Source organism: Nelusetta ayraudi, unplaced genomic scaffold (assembly GCF_046127955.1).
Source record: "Nelusetta ayraudi isolate G7.1 ecotype Tasmania unplaced genomic scaffold, CSIRO-AGI_Nayr_v1 ptg000039l, whole genome shotgun sequence".
In the NCBI taxonomy this organism is placed as follows: Eukaryota; Metazoa; Chordata; class Actinopteri; order Tetraodontiformes; family Monacanthidae; genus Nelusetta; species Nelusetta ayraudi.
In genome coordinates, this window is record NW_027466089.1 from 760,159 (window position 1) to 780,236 (window position 20,078).

General features: G+C 42.1%; 2 protein-coding genes across 2 annotated transcripts; both read right to left on the bottom strand.

Moving 5' to 3' along the window:
- Window positions 1-9,220: 9,220 nt before the first annotated feature.
- LOC142892663 (glucosamine-6-phosphate deaminase 1-like) lies at window positions 9,221-11,873 on the bottom strand. Its single transcript, XM_076032885.1, has 6 exons — window positions 11,194-11,873; window positions 10,779-10,880; window positions 10,507-10,689; window positions 10,213-10,397; window positions 9,619-9,793; window positions 9,221-9,528 (listed from the first exon to the last, which is right to left on the bottom strand). The coding sequence occupies exons 1-6, from the start codon at window positions 11,315-11,317 to the stop codon at window positions 9,467-9,469; spliced, it is 831 nt and encodes a 276-aa protein (XP_075889000.1). The 5' UTR covers window positions 11,318-11,873; the 3' UTR covers window positions 9,221-9,466.
- A 609-nt stretch (window positions 11,874-12,482) lies between these two features.
- On the bottom strand, window positions 12,483-19,957 carry LOC142892664 (heat shock 70 kDa protein 4-like). The gene is made up of 19 exons (XM_076032886.1): window positions 19,606-19,957; window positions 19,019-19,076; window positions 18,491-18,631; window positions 17,289-17,411; window positions 16,798-16,897; window positions 16,491-16,624; window positions 16,116-16,360; window positions 15,896-15,972; window positions 15,644-15,795; window positions 15,391-15,497; window positions 15,153-15,286; window positions 14,616-14,800; window positions 14,377-14,472; window positions 14,117-14,272; window positions 13,878-14,003; window positions 13,591-13,698; window positions 13,386-13,505; window positions 13,141-13,302; window positions 12,483-13,034 (listed from the first exon to the last, which is right to left on the bottom strand). The coding sequence occupies exons 1-19, from the start codon at window positions 19,710-19,712 to the stop codon at window positions 12,825-12,827; spliced, it is 2,541 nt and encodes an 846-aa protein (XP_075889001.1). The 5' UTR covers window positions 19,713-19,957; the 3' UTR covers window positions 12,483-12,824.
- Between the last annotated feature and the right edge of the window lie 121 nt (window positions 19,958-20,078).

A 20,078-nucleotide genomic window follows, 5' to 3' on the forward strand; every position in this document is an offset into this window, starting at 1 on the left:
TTTCAGTTGTTGTTTGTTTCTGGGGGTTTCTCCCTTCAGTCTCCTCTTCAGGAGGTAAAATGCATGCTCTATTGGGTTAAGGTCCGATGGTTGACTTGGCCAGTCCAAGACCTTCCACTTTTTCCCCTTGAAGTCCTTTGTTGTGTTGGCAGTGTGTTTTGGGTCATTGTCTTGTTGCATGGTGAAGCCTCTTAGATTAGTTTGGATGCATTTTTCTCTAAATTGCCAGACAAAATGGTTTTGTAGATTTCAGAATTCATTCTGCTGCGGAGGCGAGACAGAAAAGGTTGGTACTGCGGCAGCATTTCACCACTGGTGCGGTTTTCAGTTTGTTTTGAAGAGCTGCGCCCGGATGAGACGTACTACGACTCTTCCGGCAACCAGCTGGACGGTCGCTTCCTCTTTGCTTCTCTCGGCTTGGGAGGAGTCAGAAACTTTCATCCACTCGAGAAAATATTGGATCACAGGCTTTAAGCAGCAGAGAAAAACAAGCAGAGAAACACGGAAGATGCTTCTGTGCTCCTAAATGCTGACGTGAAATTGAGAACAGCACAACTCGTGGTGCGTCTTGGTCAAAGTGCTGTCACCCAGACTTGCTCTGTTGTGCTGTTTAAACACAAACACGAGCGATTGCGGTCAGTGGACTCCATGCTACTCCCACTTATGCAACATGTGACCTCTGCACCCACGGGACGTCCGTTGAGTGTCAGCAGTCGAGGCAGCTGGCAATATTTTTCTCAACAATAAAGCACTGTATTGGCATTATTGGATAATCTGTATCATGTGACTCGGATACAGAAACCGAGACTGTTACAGACCATGAATAATTTTCCTTTCAGTTTTTCTTCTTCTTCTTTTATTCGGCACATGTCCTAGAGAGCACTTACTAGTAATACAACATGACAACATCATGAGAAACTGAGTTTGCTGCGATTTATCTAATTTGACAGAGCGCGTAGAAGCCGCAGATTAGCGATTACCTGCGTTTGCTGCAGCAATGCTGCTGTAGGGTGGAGGTGCTTCCTGGGCTGAACCCTCCTGGCATGACTGGGCCGCCACCTCCTCCTCATTCACCAGCTGAAGAATGTAAATAAAAGATAAAGACCCGCCAGTCAAGCCAAATGAGGACAAAACATAACTGGAAAGAGTGCAAAGAAAATGGTGAAACATTAAGGTTGTTATGAAATGAGAGAAATAGTCTGAAAAAAAAGAAAACATGAACTTTTCAGGCTATGTGGCATTGGGATGCAAGATAAAACACTGACAAATGCATCATGACATGCAGTGTTAGTATGTAACACCTGTGCATTAATAGTTAGAGCTGAGCCATTTGTGACTTTACACTTTGGAGCTACAGAGTTACAAGGGGCAGTTTGGCTGAAACTGTAACACGTTGGCCTACCTCCATCTGTGTTTTCATCTCGGTCAATATCATCATTGTTTTTGTCCTGTTTAATCATCACATCATCAACACTTCTTCAACGAGCAACAAGTGGTTTCAGTTGCTGGGGCCCATTGCACGAAACTAGGATAAGGGATTAAGCCGGGATATGTTGGTCATCCTGGATGAACTTATATATGATCCGGTTGCACAAACATAGGATAGGTAGAAGAGCAACATGTTATGTTATAAGTTACCATGGAGCTTTATTCCGTGGAGTGAACCTGCTCCAGACCAGGCTAAATTCCAGGATCTATTTTATCTCACTCCTTGTCTCAGTAAATAGTCACCACCAAAGGAAACCAATAATTATTCCACTGAACACTGCACATTGTTACCACATTCAACTATCATTTAATTTCAATCATTATAGAGAAATTAGTTTAGATACTGTTGCAATCATTTGATTATTTGTAACACAACTTATACTTTCCCATGCATCATATATAAAAATACACATCCCATATAAACATGAATACACATCAAAGAGTAACATAAGGTTCTTTTTGTGATTGTTGACGGTCCTGTTATGCCTCCAATTGATCATGCGCCCTGGCTACTTGTCCAAGGGAATATCCCTTTGGCCAAATGGTTAGCGCGCATGACTATCACCTGGGAGTCAGGGGTTTGAAGCCCGCCCGGGCCCTTTGTGTCTTGCTACATTTATTGAGGGTTTTATTTACACCTAACAAGCTGCAAATCATTAGTTTATTATCGCTGTACCTTTTTTTCAATTCAATGTCATTGTGATGTCTACTACCTTAAAGAATAGATATTTCAACTGTTCTCTCTTCTCACTTTTTAGTTCCATAAAGTGTTTTAATATTTCTGAGAAGTTGCATTTCTTGGTACATTAAGTGCATTTCTTCTAACCTTATGAATTATGCCCCGAGTTTCAACTTCCAACCAATCATAGCACTAAGGTAGGATTACAGATAAAAACGTTCACAATTTCAGTGTTTAGTGTCATCTCTTTTTAGACCAAAAGGTGCATACATGAAACAAACAGACACCATCATAATTCAAATGACCTTTATTTATTTTAAGATGTGTCATGTTCTTGGAGCTGGGAGAAGAAAGGAGAATAATTATTAAATTTTTGTTCCAGTCAGCATACAGTGTGTATTGAAAGCATGACTAAGCTCTAATTCAATTTTTTTTCTTCTTTTTTTTCTCTCCATTTCATGGTTGAGTTTTCTTATTGTTTTCCTTTTTATTTCGGACTCTTATAAAATGTCTGCAGTCTTTACCTTCTTGTATTGTATGCCCAAATCAGCCAGTTGCATTTGCTGCTGTAGATGCTGGACATACAATTGTCTGATAACTTATGAGTTCTGTTTACCCATGACAATTAGCACAGTGGCAATCTTGCAGAATGGAAATTTCCTTCCATTAATTCCCACTATGTTTGCCAGGATGGCTCTCTACACACACAACATCTCAGTCCTGTTACACAAATGACATTTTGTGTTGGCACCAAATGATGCAAAAACAAAAGGTGAGCAGGCACCTTCTGCATACAATGTACACTTGTGTATCTTAAATATTAGTTCGGGTTACCATTTTGCAGGATGTTCTTGTATTTTATGGCAGAACTTTTTTTTAAGCTCAAACTGACATTCAGGGAAGTTGTCTATTTATCGTTGTTACGGTTTTTTTGGAGCTACATTTACACAATTTCACTCACATCTGCAATGAATTCCACCTACAATTTCAACTGGTTCATAGTCGGAGTACGACTTCGTTTTCGGATATGATTATTATGATTATTATGATTATTATTATTATTATTATTATTATTATTATTATTATTCATTCATTCATTTTCCATACCCGCTTAGTCCCGAGCTCAGGGTCACGGGGGTCTGCTGGAGCCTATCCCAGCTGTCATAGGGCGAAGGCAGGGGACACCCTGGACAAGTCGCCAGTTCATCGCAGGGATTATTATTATTATTAATAATACCTATTATGATCGTAATTGCGATTGTTCCAGTGGAGGAGCGAATCCGTATTTGTGCTCTTCCTACGCATTCAGACGGTCTGCGATATTTCGCCGCGCTTTTCTCTCTGTTTTAACGCTGTGGTGGTGTTGCCTTTCTTCTGTATTTCTTCTTTTACCTCCTCATAAGCCTCCACGAGGATTTCCACCTCGGACGGGAAAAGGACGCCGCTCTCGTTTGCTGTGTCTCAATTCAGGTTCTGCACCCTTGAGACCGAGTGTCCTCCGTCTGAAGGAAGCGTTCTTAGAGTTCCCAGCCTAGAAGGACGGACCAAACCCCGCCTCCCCAGTAACCACTCGGGACGGTCTAGCCTTTGGCGTATTTCCTCGTTTCGTCACCGCCGTTCCCTCCGGCTGGCCAACCCCGGAAGTTACGTTTTTATAGTATCAAGCTAACCATTGGTTCGCCATCTAACAATGGCGTTGAATGATCAAATAAATAAAATCCTACGTCAAAAACTGGATACTTTATGTGAAACTTCAATATTTAGATTTATATGTCGTGTCTTAACCAGTACATGCCGCTAATTTCAGCTGACTTCCTAGGATCCCACAATGCTTTGCAGCAGCACGCAAAGCATCATGGGATACCCAAGTACGCGAAGGATAGTAGCGGTGCATCCTTGGAATCGGCTAAAACGAGTGCGTATTTCCGAGTGCGCCTTTTGAGCGTCCTAAGCACCCTCGGGAATTGGGACAAGCCTTCGCGCAGTGCTATGACGCAACTTCCTTTCAAAATGCGCAGTTCAAGGACGCAGAACCTGAATTGAGACACAGCAGTTGTCATGGCAAATCCTTGATTCTGAGCTCATTAACGGGGGTCTATCTCAGAAAGCCGCGTGCGCGCACTTATCCAGGATAGGTTTCACCTGGCTTGATGAATCCGTGTGCTCTCACCGTGGATGTGTTTTTGTGCAACCGATTAAAACTGGACATGCGTGTTGTGGATTGGTTGAGCGCGGCTTATGCTGTGTCTCAATTCAGGCTCTGCATCCTTGAAGTACGCATTTTGAAAGGAAGTTGCGTCATAGCACTGCGCGAAGGCTTGTCCCAATTCCCGAGGGTGCTTAGGATACTCAAAATGCGTACTCGGAAATACGCACTCGTTTTAGCCGATTCCAAGGATGCACCGCTACTATCCTTCGAGTACTTGTGTATGCCATGATGCTTTGCGTGCTGCTGCAAAGCATCGTAGGATCCTGGGAAGTCAGCTGAAATTCGTTAGATGGCTAACCAATGGTTAGCTTGATACTATAAAAACGTCATTTCCGGGGTTGGCCAGCCAGAGAGAACGGCGGTAACGCAACCAGGAAATACGCCGAAGGCTAGACCGTCCCGAGTGGTTACGGGGAGGCGGGGTTTGGTCCGTCCTTTTAGGCTGGATACTCGAAGAACGCTTCCTTCAGACGGAGGACACTCGGTCTGAAGGGTGCAGACCCTGAATAGAGACACAGCATTAGTTACTCATCTAGGATTCCGTCATCCAAGATGAGTAACTAAGCTGCACTCAACCAATCCACAACACGTGTGTCCAGGCTTAATCGGTTGCACAAAAACACATCCAGGATGAGAGTACACGGATTCATCAAGCCAGGTGAAACCTATCCTGGATAAGTGCGCGCACGCGTCTTTCTCAGATAGACCCCCGTTATCGAGCTCAGAATCAAGGATTCGCCATGACAACGAGAGCGGCGTCCTTTTCCCGTCCGAGGCGGAAATCCTCGTGGAGGCTTATGAGGAGGTAAAAGAAGAAATACAGAAGAAAGGCAACACCAACACAGCGTTAAAACAGAGAGAAAAGCGTGGCGAAATATCGCAGACCGTCTGAATGCAAAGGAAGTGCACAAATACGAACTTGCTCCACCGCTGGAACAATCGCAATTACGATCATAATAGTTAATAATAATAATCATATCCGAAAACGAAGTCGTACTCCGACTACGAACCAGTTGAAATTGTAGGTGGAATTTATTGCAGATGTGAGTGAAATTGTGTAAATGTAGCTCCACAAAACCGTAACAATGATAAATAGACAACTTCACTGAATGTCCGTTTGAGCTAAAAAAAAAAAAAAAAAAAAAAAGTTCTGCCACAAAATACAAGAACATCCTGCAAAATGGTAACCCTAACTAATATTTAAGATACACAAGTGTACGTTGTATGCAGAAGGTGCCTGCTCACCTTTTGTTTTAGCATCATTTGGTGCCCACACAAAATGTCATTTGTGTAACAGGACTGAGATGTTGTGTATGGAGAGAGCCATCCTGGCAACATAGTGGGAATTAATGGAAGGTAAAATTTCCATTATGCAAAATTGCCACTGTGCTAATTGTCATTGGTAAACAGAACTCATAAGTTATCAGACAATTGTATGCCCAGCATCTACAGCAGCAAATGCAACTGGCTGATTTGGGCATACAATACAAGAAGGTAAAGACTGCAGACATTTTATAAGATTCCAAAATAAAAAGGAAAACAATAAGAAAACTCAACCATGAAATGGAGAGAAAAAAAAGAAGAAAAAACTTGAATTAGAGCTTAGTCATGCTTTCAATACACACTGTATGCTGACTGGAACAAAAAAATAATAATAATTATTCTCCTTTCCTCTCCCAGCTCCAAGAACATGACACATCTTAAAATTGATAAAGGTCAATTGAATTACGATGGTGTTTGTTTGTTTCATGTATGCACCTTTTGACCTAAAAAGAAATGAAAGTTTTTTTTTATTATCTGTAATCCTACCTTGGTGCTATGATTGGTTGGAAGTTGAAACTCGGGCATCATTCATAAAGTTAGAAGAAATGCACTTAATGTACCATGAAATGCAACTTCTCAGAAATATTAAAACACTTTATGGTAATAAAATGTGAGAAGAGGGAACAGTTCTTTAAGGTAGGAGATATCATAACATTGAATTGAAAAAAAAAAAAAAGTACAGTGATAATAAACTAATGATTTGCAGCTTGTGAGGTGTAAATAGAAACCTCAATAAATATGGCAAGAAAGGGCCTTGGCGGGCTTCAAGCCCCTGACTCCCAGGTGATAGTCATGCGCATTAACCATTTGGCCAAGTAGCCAGGGTGCAAGATCAATTATTGGAGGCATAGTGACAGGACCGTCAACTGTCACAAAAAAGAACCTCATGTTACTCTTTGATGTGTATTTATGTTTATATGGGATGTGTATTTTTTATATGATGCGTGGTAAAGTATAATTTATGTAACAAATTATCAAATGATTGCAACATTATCTCAACTAATTTATCTATAATGATTGAAATTAAATGATTCCAAACGTTGAAATAATATAATTAAATTATTCCAAACGTTGAAATAATGCCAGTGAGTCTAGTTGAATGTGATAACAATGTGCAGTGTTGAGTGGAATAACGATTTGTTTCCGTTGGTGGTGATTGAATAGATCCTAGAATTTAGCCTGGTCTGGAGCAGGTTCACTCCACAGAATAAATCTCCATGGTAATTTATACCATAACATGTTGCTCTTCCACCTATCCCATTTTTGTGCAACCGGATCACGGATAAATTCATCCAGGATGACCAACATATCCCGGCTTAATCCCTTATCCTAGTTTCGTGCAACGGGCCCCTGTATTTATAACGTGGCCTGAGCCACAGTACACAAACACCGTCTCGTCCCGAACAGGCTTAACGCTGTCTGACTGCTCTTAGCTTACACTAGCATGGCTGCTAACCTTAGCTGCTATCTCCCTGCGAGCTTCCTGCCCAACTGCCAGCGAAGTATTTTAGGTCGATTTCCCTAAACAATTGAATTTCGAAGACGTGGTCGCTGAAAAAACGAATTCCACCGACGAAGTAGCCGAGGTAACAGTGGCTCTCAGTCGGCCATCTCCTTCCGGCTTCGTCCTGTGGTTAAACGTTAGCGCTCGCAGCCTCTGACGATACCTTCAGGTGCGGTCGGAAACATGATGGTAAAGCCACCAAGTGTTTTCGAAATCACAATTATGGACGCTCACTGTGTAGTAATGGCATATATTGTGTATATACTATATTACATGTGGGTCAATATCATTATAAAGTGCCTTTGGTGTCCCCATCAGAATAACTCAGTCATCATGGAAATGCAGCAGAATAATTAAACTCTGAAGTCTTACTATAAGTGACCAAAGGTTTGCACACATATCAGTACAATAATATGTCTCTTAAAATGTGTTTACTTCATTTTTTACAATTTTTTTCCTTTGGATGTACGTGATTTTGGCATGTCCCACACGCTGTTGCTAACTTCAGCGTGTGTCATAAGTGGTTAAATTATACTAAATCTTTTTTTTTTTTTTTTTTTTTTTTTTTTTTTTTACATTATCTTACTGTCACAACAAGTTATTTAATAAAAACGAGTCATTTTTATTATGTATATTCTATTTTCATAATAATATTGGACATTTTGCATGTGTCCCTGAAATTGCTGTCCACCCTGTCATTTTGGGCTAACTGCCCCTATAAGAACTCTAATGATGTTTTCAGTGACACCACAAGCACAATTTTGCCTTTCTTCAATGGAGACTGAAACAGTGGCGAGTTGCAGAGTAAATATTTACTCTTATTTTTCACAATGTAGTTTGATGTTGTCAAGCTTAACATGTCCACCCTGTCATTGTGAAATATCAATTAATATAAAACCTTTTCAGAAATTCAAAATATATGTGTAAAACAGCACACAGTCCTCTTGCTAACTGAATAATTTAGCTAGCTGTAAGGTCCACGTGTGCTAATTAAATGCTAACATTAGCCAAAAATGTCCACCCTGTCATTGTCCACCCTGTCAGCAATCCTTCCATGACAGGGTGGACATGGTTCATAACAGGAAGGACATTTGCATAGTTTAGGCCACATGCTGACAATGTTACACATATTTCAACAGCTATTACAGACATTTTGTAACAGTACATGCTATACAGACTCCCAATTAAGGTGTTTACGGGAATATGTTGAATTGTCTTTTTCAAGGTATGAGTTCCAAAGGTCCACCCTGTCATGTTACTGTCCACTCTGTTATTTTCATGATAAAAAAAACAACAACAATATATTTTCATAAGTTAGCAAAGTCTTTGTGTGATTCCTTTATAAACAAGTTAGGGCCAAATAGTATTGTTGGAAAGTTTGACCAGATATATTTGTTGTTAGATTTTATTTAGAAGAGATTCTTGCTGATTTTATAGAGAAACAAATAGTTTTCCATAATTTCACAACTATCCACATACTTTTCCCATTAACTAAAACATAGTGTTGAGAAAATGACTAAATAGCTTTCTGAAAATACACATTTTATAATCACTATGTCATTTTAATGTATTTATTCTACTTTGAAATTGTCCATGACAGGGTTGACATATTTTGCGGTTTGCATGTACATTGTCTGCTTGCAGTTAATTTATAAAATGTGTGGGAGCTTGACCAACATGCATTTCTAACAGCATAACATCTACTTAATACAATAAATGTGTAGTTAAATGGAAAATCTCTGCTTTGTTGGGGGGAGATTGGGAAGTCTCAAAGGCACCTTATAGTGATATTGACCCATATACTGTATAAACTATAATTTGGTTCAGTTTGGTGTTTATCTGTTTGTTTTTTACTTGAGAATGTGACTGTGACCATTATTTTAGGGATGATGAATCATAAAAAATATATAAAAAAATCAATTCCCTCCCAAACTGTGGTATGTAATCAGACAATTATAGTAAAAGCAACTAAATTGTTTTTTTTTATTTAAATAATACACAGAGCACTTCACAAAAGTAGACAATCATATGTAGTTTATTGAAATACTATTTAGAACCAACACTGCAAGATCTATGGTAAAAAAAAAAAAAAAAAAAGTGTTCAGCATGTGCAAAATCAGACCTGGCTGTTGCCTTAACTCAGATTAGTTAAGGCACAATGCTTGATGAACACTGTTGTCTGGATGACACATGATGAAACAATAACACGTTTCAACAATTAAGCGATAAAAGAGCTGCTGATTATAAAAGCTGTCCTCTGTCTTCAGTCCTTTGTTGACGTGGGGGGAAGCGGCTCCACCAGCTTGTTGTGCATTTGCATCAGTCCTGAACAAATAACGAGAGTCAAAACACTTTTCCCATTTCACTGCAGTAACTTATGGCCATTTAAAACACAGCAGAACTGTGAACCGTCACCTTGGAAATATTTCACTGTTTTCACCCGCAGCTCCAGCGTGGCGTCCTCGTCACAAACAAAAATAGCCTTTGGGTGCTGCTGGTAGGCAGAAACGGTCCACATGTGATTCACCCCATCCTCTATGGCTTTATTTAGGGCCAGTGCCTTGTGTGCGCCAGTGATGAGAATCAACACCTGGGAAAGAATTTGTGTCAAAGTGACAATTCTGTGAAAAACATACAGTTTTTTGTTTGATGGTAAGCTTAGGTCGAGAAATGCTTCACAAACCTGAGGTGGAAAGTAACAAAGTAAAAATATTTTGTTACTGCACTTGCATCTGGTCAGTTCAGTCAAGATTATTTTGCCACAACTTGCCATACTGTTTAAGTAATAGCATTTAAATAAATGTTTTACTTTTTACTGAAGTACTTTCTAAATTTTACTTGGGTAATGGAGATGAATCAGTACTTTTCCTCATACCAGAGTACTTTTCTTTTTTTACACACATATCTGTACTTTTACTCAAGCGCAGAATGTGAATACTTTTCACTATGTCACTAACAAAACACATAAACATAGAAACACTTTGGGCCGGTCCAAGTTGAGATTCTGACCTCTTCTGCATCCATGACTGTGCCCACTCCCACAGTGAGCGCCATGGTGGGCACCTTGGAGTGATCTCCATCAAAGAATCGTGCGTTTGCAATGATGGTTTCCTTTGCCAGGGTCTTCACGCGGGTCCTGGAAACTAAGCTGGAACCGGGCTCGTTGAAGGCAATGTGGCCATCTGGACCGATACCTTACATAGGATAGAGGAGTGCGGGTGAATGTTACTCTGAAAATAGCTTGTAAGGCTAATCTGAAAGCAAAAGTGAAAAAGAAGCACAAGCAAGTTATAGCCTCCTGACCTCCAACAAAGAGCTTGATGCCCCCAGCATATGTGATCTTGCGCTCAAACGCTTTGCACTCCTCTTCCAGGTCTGCCGCGTTGCCGTCCAAGATGTGGGCATTCTCCGGCGTGATGTCGATGTGGCGGAAGAAGTTGTTCCACATGAAGGAGTGGTAGCTCTCAGGATGCTCTCTGGGAAGCCCTGCATGAATTTTGTAATGGTTTAGCACCTGCAATCTCAGCCGTCAGTAACTCCACAGTGAGGTTGGTGTTTTAACAGCAGCCACTCACCCACATATTCATCCATATTGAAGGTTTTCACATATTGGAAGGACAGCTCGCCATTTTTGTAGAACTCGATCAGTTTCTTGTAACAGCCGAGGGGGGTGCTTCCTGAAAGAGGCAGAAATGCTTACTGTGCACCGTTATTTTCCCCTTGACTGTATGTTTCAAAGTGATTGTTCTAACTTGTTACGCTTCCAAATGAAGTTTTCAGGCTGTTTCAAATACTCTTCTTGCTTCAATGCTGCAATTATTTCAGTTCAAATTCATATAAACTAAAATTTAACCAAGGATAGCAACTTATTGAAGCTATTCTCGGGTCCATGCATCAGCATCACACGTTTCTGCCAGTGTCTTATTTCTATATCATTTTTAATTGGTGTAATTCAGATCAAGATCCAGGTCAGATCCTCCAGCTGTTTACCTGTTGGCAGCCCCAGGGTGAAATATCTGCCGGGTCCGGGCTTGAAGAGCAAGATGCTGTTCTTGATGTACTTGGCAGCCCACTCGCTCGCCTCATCGTAGTTTTCCAGGATGATCAGCTTCATCGTCCTGACCTGCGGTAGTAAACACACACGAGCAGCAGAGAGAAGGAGGAGGTGGAGCGGCTGCTGGACCGTCTGGAGGAGCCTGACTTTAAATAGAGGAGAAGAAGTCCAAAGGTCTGCTGCTTGTATGGGGTGGATCAGACCTTTGGACTTATATAGGAAGCGGGTTGGTCGTCACTTGACTAGAGACTTTCAAATTGGCGACTTTCACTTTCCGGATGAATACACCTCCGCCATCATCTCAGAAAAAAACAGCTCCAATAATCCCATGGTCGTCACTTGACTACAGACTGTTATAAAAAAGAAGTTGGCGCCTTTCACTTTCCGGATGAATACATTTCCGCTATCATCCCATAAAAAAACAACTGTAATAATCCCTTGGCGATAAATTCACGATATTAAAAAAACACACACACACACACACAAAGAAAGTAGTTGCAGCACGCAACGCCGCTGCCTAGAAAAATGAGGGATCATTGATGAGTTGTGTCTTTTAGCGGCTGCAGGAAGGCAAGGAAGGAAGGCAGGCAGGCGGGGTGCTGGGTCATGTGACCGCAGCGATGCCGAGCGAGCTAGTCGTGTCGGTATTACTAGCGTCGTCATCTACCTACTGTCCTTAATTCAGTGGCAGGGTGACGCACAAAGTGTGTGTGTGTGTGTGTGTGTGTGTGTGTGTGTGTGTGTGTGTGTGTTATAACATACGACACAGGGGATTAAAGCTATGTCGGAAGTCATAGTAAAGTCTTGTACTTCAAAATAAGAATTACATTTCCAGCGTTTCACTAATAATTAAGGAGAAGTTTTGACGGTACTAGTCCAAGATTATGCTAAAAAGAAAAAAATACGTTGCCATTTCACTCCCCGGAAATGAGTTTAGCTCCATCCTTCCACGAGAGACTGTATTAAATACGGTTATGGAAGATTTATGACGTCTCAGAGGCTACAGTGCCAATAGCTCCTGGAAGGTGTTTTTCAGCTATCTTGGTGCTGTCCCTGTCTGTACGCAGTCAAGTGGGTGCTAAAAAAAGAAAGGGCTACTGCTATTTTCCTGGAAATTCTTTACGATGATTTAAAAAAAATAAAAAAATAAAAAAATAAAAAATGTCAAAAAAAATGTAAAGACAATGCAGCTATGAAGCCTCTCGCAACAGCAGACCTCCGTTCATGCGCTTTTTCATTGACTTTATTAAAACCATATCGTGACACAGACCAGAACACATACAGAGCACACAACAGAAATAAATACCATCATGTGTACAGCGCTCACTTATCAAACAGGCTTATTGCAGCTGGCTTTAGAATAATGTTGTCCAGAGAGAGCGAGAGAGAGAGAGAGAGAGAGAAAGAGGGCATGCTATGTCAGAGAGACACCGACAGGAGCTGTGGGCTCGGTGTGCAGCTGAGTGCCGGGCTTCCCCACGTGTTGGAAGGCCTCAGGGCTGCGCCTCAGTCTGAATTGAGTGGCTCCTCGTTTGGCTTGGCGGCGGGCTGGGCGGGAAAAGCTTCTTTAATCCTGGTCCATGTCGGGTTTCTTTTCCGTGGTTTCTGAGGCGGGGTCAGCATCTGCGCTCTCCGTCGCTCCCTCACCCGTGCCTTCCTTCTGGCCCTGCTCCTGCCCGTTCACGGGCCCGTTCTGCTCTGCAGCCGCGTCCTCCTTGGGGAGCTCCACCTTGGGCTTGGGCTTGGTCACGATGGGGTTACACGCCGAGAACAGCTCCTGGAAAATTTCCGCTTGAGTCAATAATAAAAGAGTAATCTACTTCCTACCACTCAAGATAGTTGAAGCTTCATCACATTGATTGTTTTGATAAGGATCTACTGACCTTTGTCTTGGCCTGAATGTCTTTTATTTTAATGGCGGGATCCACTGACAAGTTCAGTTTGTTTTGCTGGTTCATGCTGCTGTTCATCCACATCATTGCCTCGCAGGCCAGCTTGTCCACTTTTGTCACATCGGCCTCGTCTATATGCTCGTACTGCTCTTCCTGCAAACCAAGAAGATCTTTTAGCTAGTTTTCATGCTGTTTGGCTTGGAGACCAAACATAATACAGACTTTTGAAGTCTTACCTTCATTTTGTATGCTTCAACAAACTTCATGTACTGTTGGATTTGTTTCCCCATCTCCTCGAATGCTTTTGGTCTCAGCTCAGCCTCGGTATACCTCTCCTGGATTGGCTGGCCAAGTTTCTGACGGAACAGATTTTTTTTTGGTTAGTTGGAGAGAGTCGCAACCATTTATCGATTAAGGAAAACTTTTATGACTACAAATTACCTTTAAGTCTGACAGTTTGTCAATGTACACTTGTTTGGGTTGGTCCTCTCCATCCTCATACAGCCAGTTTTCAGTGTCCTCCAGCTTCAATGAAAATGCATCTCTGTCCTACAAGAGTAAATTAAAGCATACAACACACATCACAAGGCGCCATCCTGGGTGTCAGAATAAACAAATGTGCTCGATCACAGTTTCACAGTCTCTCCTCCAAGATTCCAATTTGATAAAACTAATCAGATTTGTCTGCAGTGTGAAGAAGACGCCACCAATAGTGGCAGTTTACTCACAGACTCGCTGACATATTTCTCCAGAAGCCCGTGTAATTTGTCCCTCATGTCATACACGTATTCTTCGACATTATTCTTGGCATCATTCCTCTCCTTCTCCAACTTGTCCTGCATGATCATCTTTCCCTGGAAGAGATCAGCAAACGGTTACCCGTCAAACAGCAAAATAGATGAAATCATGTTTTGACTAATCCTATTTCTTCAATGTGCATATATGTCAAGGCTGAATGCTGGCTTACCTCATTTTCAACAAAGAGGTTGAGCATGTCGTCCGCTAGCTGCCACTGTGGACTGTTTTCTATCGGAAGATCCAGCAATTTTGTTTTCACTTTGGGCTTTTTCGCTTGCGGGGGTTGATCGGATTTCTTCTCGCCTTTGGGCTCCTCGGTGGTATTCTGAGGAGTCAGAATGGGCATTTAGGGTCAGGACACGACTACATGTGGAACTTGACACGCATAAATGTGTAATAACATCCATCGTTTAGCTTGGGTTTATTTACCTGCATCTCTTCATTCTCTTCTGGCGTGCTCTCCTCTGTCTCATTCTGACCGTCTCCCTGACTCTGCTGCTCATCCTGATCCGTCTGCATTTTGGGCTTTTAATGGAACAATAATAATAATAAAAAAAAATGTATTTGTGCTACATAGAACAAATACTACCACCCTGAGGTAGATTCTGTGAAAAGGGGTGCACAATTAAAGTTCATCTCATGGTGGATCGAACAGTTGAAAGTTGTACCTGTTCCTCTTTGTCATTGGCCTGTTCCGTCTCCATCGGCTCTTCCGTCTCGTCGGACTTCTGCACTTCGACCAGCGAGGCGCTGGACACGCTGAAGATACCGTGGATGTTCACCCGCACCTTGACCTTCACCTTGGAGCTCTCGCCTGAGGCCTGTGGGACGACCTTCTGTATAAGATATTTACCTAGATGGGGAGAATTAAAAACAATTTAAAGGGGTTAGCAGCAACCTTCGTGGTTAGAGACTAAACTATAACTAAAGCTCTTGACATACTGGTATGTTCACCATTAAATTACAGTGTCAAATAACGTAAAGTGTATCGTCTCAATTGGCTTTAACACAACATGACAAATATAAAAACATTTTAAAACCTCAGCTGGGTTTTAAATAAAGCTGTTGCTCCACTGAAGCACCAAACCTCACCCATAAATTATTAGAAGTTCATGTTAAGCCAAGTTATTCGTGGAGGAGTCACTTGTGTATTATGAAGTGAGCTATACGCTCTGCTTTAAGTCTAGGCACTTGCTGTTGCTTACCAATAGTCGGATCTGGGTAGGGCAGCTCATCAGGGCTATTGTAGTAGGCCTCCAATGAAAAAGGCTCTTTCCGGTAGAAGGTCAACACTTTGGAGAATGGTGCTGCGTGGTTCCTGGGAAACACCTCACAATCGCTGCAACAAGGGAACGTTTGACAAAAAGCTTCTTTCAAGTTCACCTGTTAAGATCTCGGGGAGAACAAAGAGCGTGCCAGACTTTTAGTTTTATTTTTTTTTACCTCAGACCCTCCTCTGCAGCAGACTGCCACTTCAAGGAGATGGGGTAGGGGACGGCGTCTGTGATGGAGAACTCTCGCACTTTAAATGCAGGCGACAGGATCGCACACTGTGGAGAAAAACACCGTTGTTTTTTTTTAAAGACAGCAGCTGCAGTTGTGGTGAAAGGACTATGATTCAGTCAGTGTTCATTTTCTCTGTCCTCGTTTTTTCTATCTGGGGACTGAGAGCGGAGGTTGAGGAAGTGCGACGGACCTGCAGAGCACATCCCCTGGCCACAGCCTCGTCAGCATTTAGCGTGGTGTTCAGCTCCTTCCCGAAGAATTTGCTGATTCTCTCTTTGACGGCAGGGATCCTGGAAGCGCCGCCCACAATCTCCACAGCATGTATGTCTTCCTTTTTCAGCTCTATGGAGGGAAAGTAGAGATTTGTTTATTCATTATAAACAAATAAGATTACATTGCTGTATGATCTTTGGAATTTTAAGAAGGCATAAAGTGTACTAACTGGCATTTTCCAGCAGGTTGTGGAGCGGGGGTTCAACTCTGGCCAAAATATCAACGCACATCTCCTCAAAGTGACCCCTTGTGCAAAAAAACAAAACAAAATAACAACAGACAAACATGAGTTACGCTTTACAAAAAAAGATAGAATTGCACACCCATGAAAAATTGCAGAGACATAAAATAATGACAGAAAAAAAAATCTCCTAAGGCCTTGTTCAGACCTGTTCAGTTTCGCAGTCACGTCAATGTCATTCATGAAGCACTCGATGTTGAGCGGCAGGTCTGAGGAGTTGGCACTCATCAGCTTTTTCAGCTTTTCACACTCCTGGTAAAGGCGCACCAGGGCCCTCGGCTTGGTTTTGACATCCAGCTTGTACTTCTTGGCAAATTCCTCACAAAAGTGTTTCACCAGTACCTCGTCAAAATCCTTACCACCCAGCTCAGGGTCGCACGCTGTGGAGAGGATCTGCGAGAGATCGGGAAAAAGGTGGTGGGTGTTACAAGAAAGACGGCGTCGACTGATGATTATTGATGATTATTTGTCAGTAAACAAATAAAAATGAAAAATCAAGAACACGTGAGAATGTTGTGCGCACCTTGAGTTTCCCCTTATTAAAGGCACACACTGACGTTTGGTATCCAGAATGGCCGAGGTCCACAAACACAACATTCCTGGCTTTCTCCTCAGGAGCCGGGAGATCCTGCTTGTAGATTCCGTACGCCAAAGCAACTGCGAGGGGAATTGTTAAAATGACTGGACCGGTAAATTATGACTGGAATATCAACTTGCGCACTATTACGACAAGGGCGGTAAAATCCCAAGGGGCAACCGCAGCAATCTCTGCACCGATTTTGTCAGCATGTGTTTAATAATGCAGAGGTTGGAAAACACGGGGTGCCCACCAGCAGTTGTTTCATTCATGAGCCTGAGGCAGTTGAGGCCGGCGATCTGAGCAGCATCCAACACTGATCGCCTCTCTGCGTCAGAGTAGTAGCAGGGAACCTGTAGCCAAGAACAGAACAGTATAAGTGGAGTTTATTCATTAAAACAAAATCTGGGCGGAGTCACGCACAACTATCTGTTGGCAGTATTTTGTCAGAGTAACAGACAAGTAGGTCATAACACCGCGGCGGTAATCTCTGCGCTCTGCGGATCAAGAGTACTGTCACAAGCAAAACAATCCAGCCATTCCTTGTTGCAGAGAGTTATGTCTCGGCAGGTGATGGGACACACCCAGCGTATGAGACTTATGCCTGCAACGCCGAATGTGTAACCAGGCAACGAGGCGGAAAACATCTGTGTGAGAGCGGAAACCGTCCAGATTTTGGCCTCGCGGAGGAACAGATGTATCCCCCTCACCCCCCCGGCTCTGCAGGGACGGCGCAATACTTACAGACACAACGCAGTAGGAGACGGGCTTCTTGAGGGTATTCTGCACCGTTTCCTTCAGCTTGGTCAGCAGCATGGCAGTGACCTGTTCAATGCTGAACGCCTTCTCCTCCTCCATGTACATCACCTTCGGTTTGCAGCCCAAAAGAGAAGAACAGGTCCGGCCAGAGTTCAGACACGCACAAAAATACAAAGCGCTGATGTAACTTTTTATGGCCACAGCGAAAGACAATATTTAAGAAATGTGAAAATTTGTTGCAAAACAGGAGCTATTACAGAAGGGAAACAAGAAGCAAACAACAATTTGAATAAAACCACTCCATTAAGATTTGTTTAGAACGAGTGGAAAAGTGCTGCCTTCTGCTTTGATCAGCCAAACCGGCTTAGACATGTTCTGCAGGCCTTGATCCAAGTGCAGCAATTTGGACGTCACTGGCATATTTGTACTACTATTACATTTTTCAAATATACAAAGTTGAGCAGTTTTATTCAACAGTCAAGCTTATAAATGTCCACTGGATCTCTACTTCTCCACTTTGAACCTTATTTTTCAGTTTTCTATGATGACATGGTGACTGTGACAGTGATTTCAAAACTCCAGGAAGCAAAAATGCACCGCCCACTGGTGCAGCGCAATGTGCAATCACAAGCCGTGAGTGTCTGAGCTTAACCAAACTGACACTGGAAAACAAAACAATAAAAACATCTCCAAATTCATCTTAAATTTTCTGAAGATGTCATTATTTTTCTCTATTTTAAACAACATTTATTTCTGCAACTGTGTTTTGAGTGTTATTTAAATAAACTCATTAAGAATAACAGTACATATAACAAAGGTTCTTGTTTTATAACCGTACATATGTGCATTTAATGCTTTGACAAAAGAGCATTCACTTTTGGTGTCTGATCAGGTTCTTACTTGTGGTGGCACTGTTATTCAGGTATGAGTCACTATGAATTAAAACCCAGAGTGAATGAATAAAATCCCAGCAACCACCTGCTACTGTTTCCATTGCTGCCTGAAATGTTTTTCCCACCAATTAAGACCTAACTGACGGGCTGTGTGTTAAATGTAGTTGATGGCCAAACTGTATTAATATTATAATAATGGTAACATGATGAAAAATTAGAACAATAACCAACAGTGTTAAATGTTCACTGCACTGATATCTCCATTTACCAGAATCATTCTCAATGGTCTCTCACCTTGATGCCAGCCGTTCCGGTGGGCATCTGCACAACGTCGTAAATCGTACTATTTTTGAGGCGCTGCACATAAGGATCTGAGAAAGCCCTGCCATGAAACCTCTTGAAACCTTGGACTGTGTTTTTGCAGTTTGTGACAAGCTGGAAAAAGGGAGAAGAAAAATATGAACGGATTAAACAAAAACAAAACATGCAGAGCGAGAATGAATTACTAACAGTACTAACAGTACTGTACAATTCATTTTATTTCCAAAGATGTGTTCTGCACAGAAAAAGTCACACCCAGTTGTTGCACGTCTGTAATAACACATTCTGTGTTCAAGTAGGGCTTTCTGTGGCTTGGTCTTTAAAACAAACATTCTGTCTTCTCTTTGAACCTTGACAAGATAAATAATACAGAAGTTTTGCAGTCATCCAGCCGATATAATCCATCTAAAACAGGTGTAAAATTTTCAATCACGTCCCTTTTACAATAGAAGTCCACACGCTAATCTCTGGTTGGTAGGGACACTTTTATTCAAGGCATACCTGGCTTTTAGCTGCTGCGCCGATGGATCGGTTGCGGGGTCCAAAAGAAACACATGCTCTAAAAAATTAAAAAATTAAAATAAAAAAGGGAAAAGGGGGAAAAAACCCGACATATTATGTCTCCATATAGAGAAAACAGAATATCAAACAGTTTACTGCTCATTGGTAACACATTAATATACAAGTGCTTGACAAAGTCGTAATGACAGCAGTAACCGGCCTCCCATCATGCGCTCAATCACGCCTAAAAAAAAAAAAAAAAAAAAAACTACCTGTGTAGGATACGCGCAGACAACATTACAGCATTACAGTAGGATGCCTCAATCAGCAATTTATTTAATTATATCCTGATTTACCACTATGATTCCTTTACACCAATAGATATCCCGTTAGAGCTAGCGTTCATTTTAGCCATCACATGCTGCATTCTGTTGTGAAAATTGCTAGCAAGCATGCTAACAGGGGTGTTCGCCTCATATTAACTGTATTGAACAGATTATGGACAAGGCGACTTTTTACCCTCATTGTCGGTGAAAATAATATACATTTCCACCCCCCAATATGATAAGGCGGTCAGGTGTACTTACGGTGTAGATCGGTCGCTATATTCATTGGCGACAGTCTCTATACCCCCAGCTCTGGCTACAGCTACATAGCAGTTCAAGAACCCGACGTCAAAGCCGACAACTGACATCTTCGCTCACTGAATGAATAGTGTTACGGATCGGTAATTACAAGGAAGAACGGATATTCAGTATAGTGCTAAAAAGGCAACAGCAGCGGACTTCGCTCAGCGGACGGTGATACACCCTTGTTCCTGTTCCATGAAGCTGAGGAGCAGCATGCGGTACGCCGGCTTGATGCGTGACAGCGTTCCGGAATCTTCTGCCAGTGGTTCCGCGGACCAATAGCGTACGACTGCAACGCGATGGCGCCGGTAATCGTGCGCTCCCCAGAGGCAAGGCAAGGCTCTGCACAGGCCGCTTTTAACCGGAAATCATAAAGGTCTTTTACTTTAATGTTCGCCGACAGGTGGACTCTCTTTCTTTCTATCTAGATA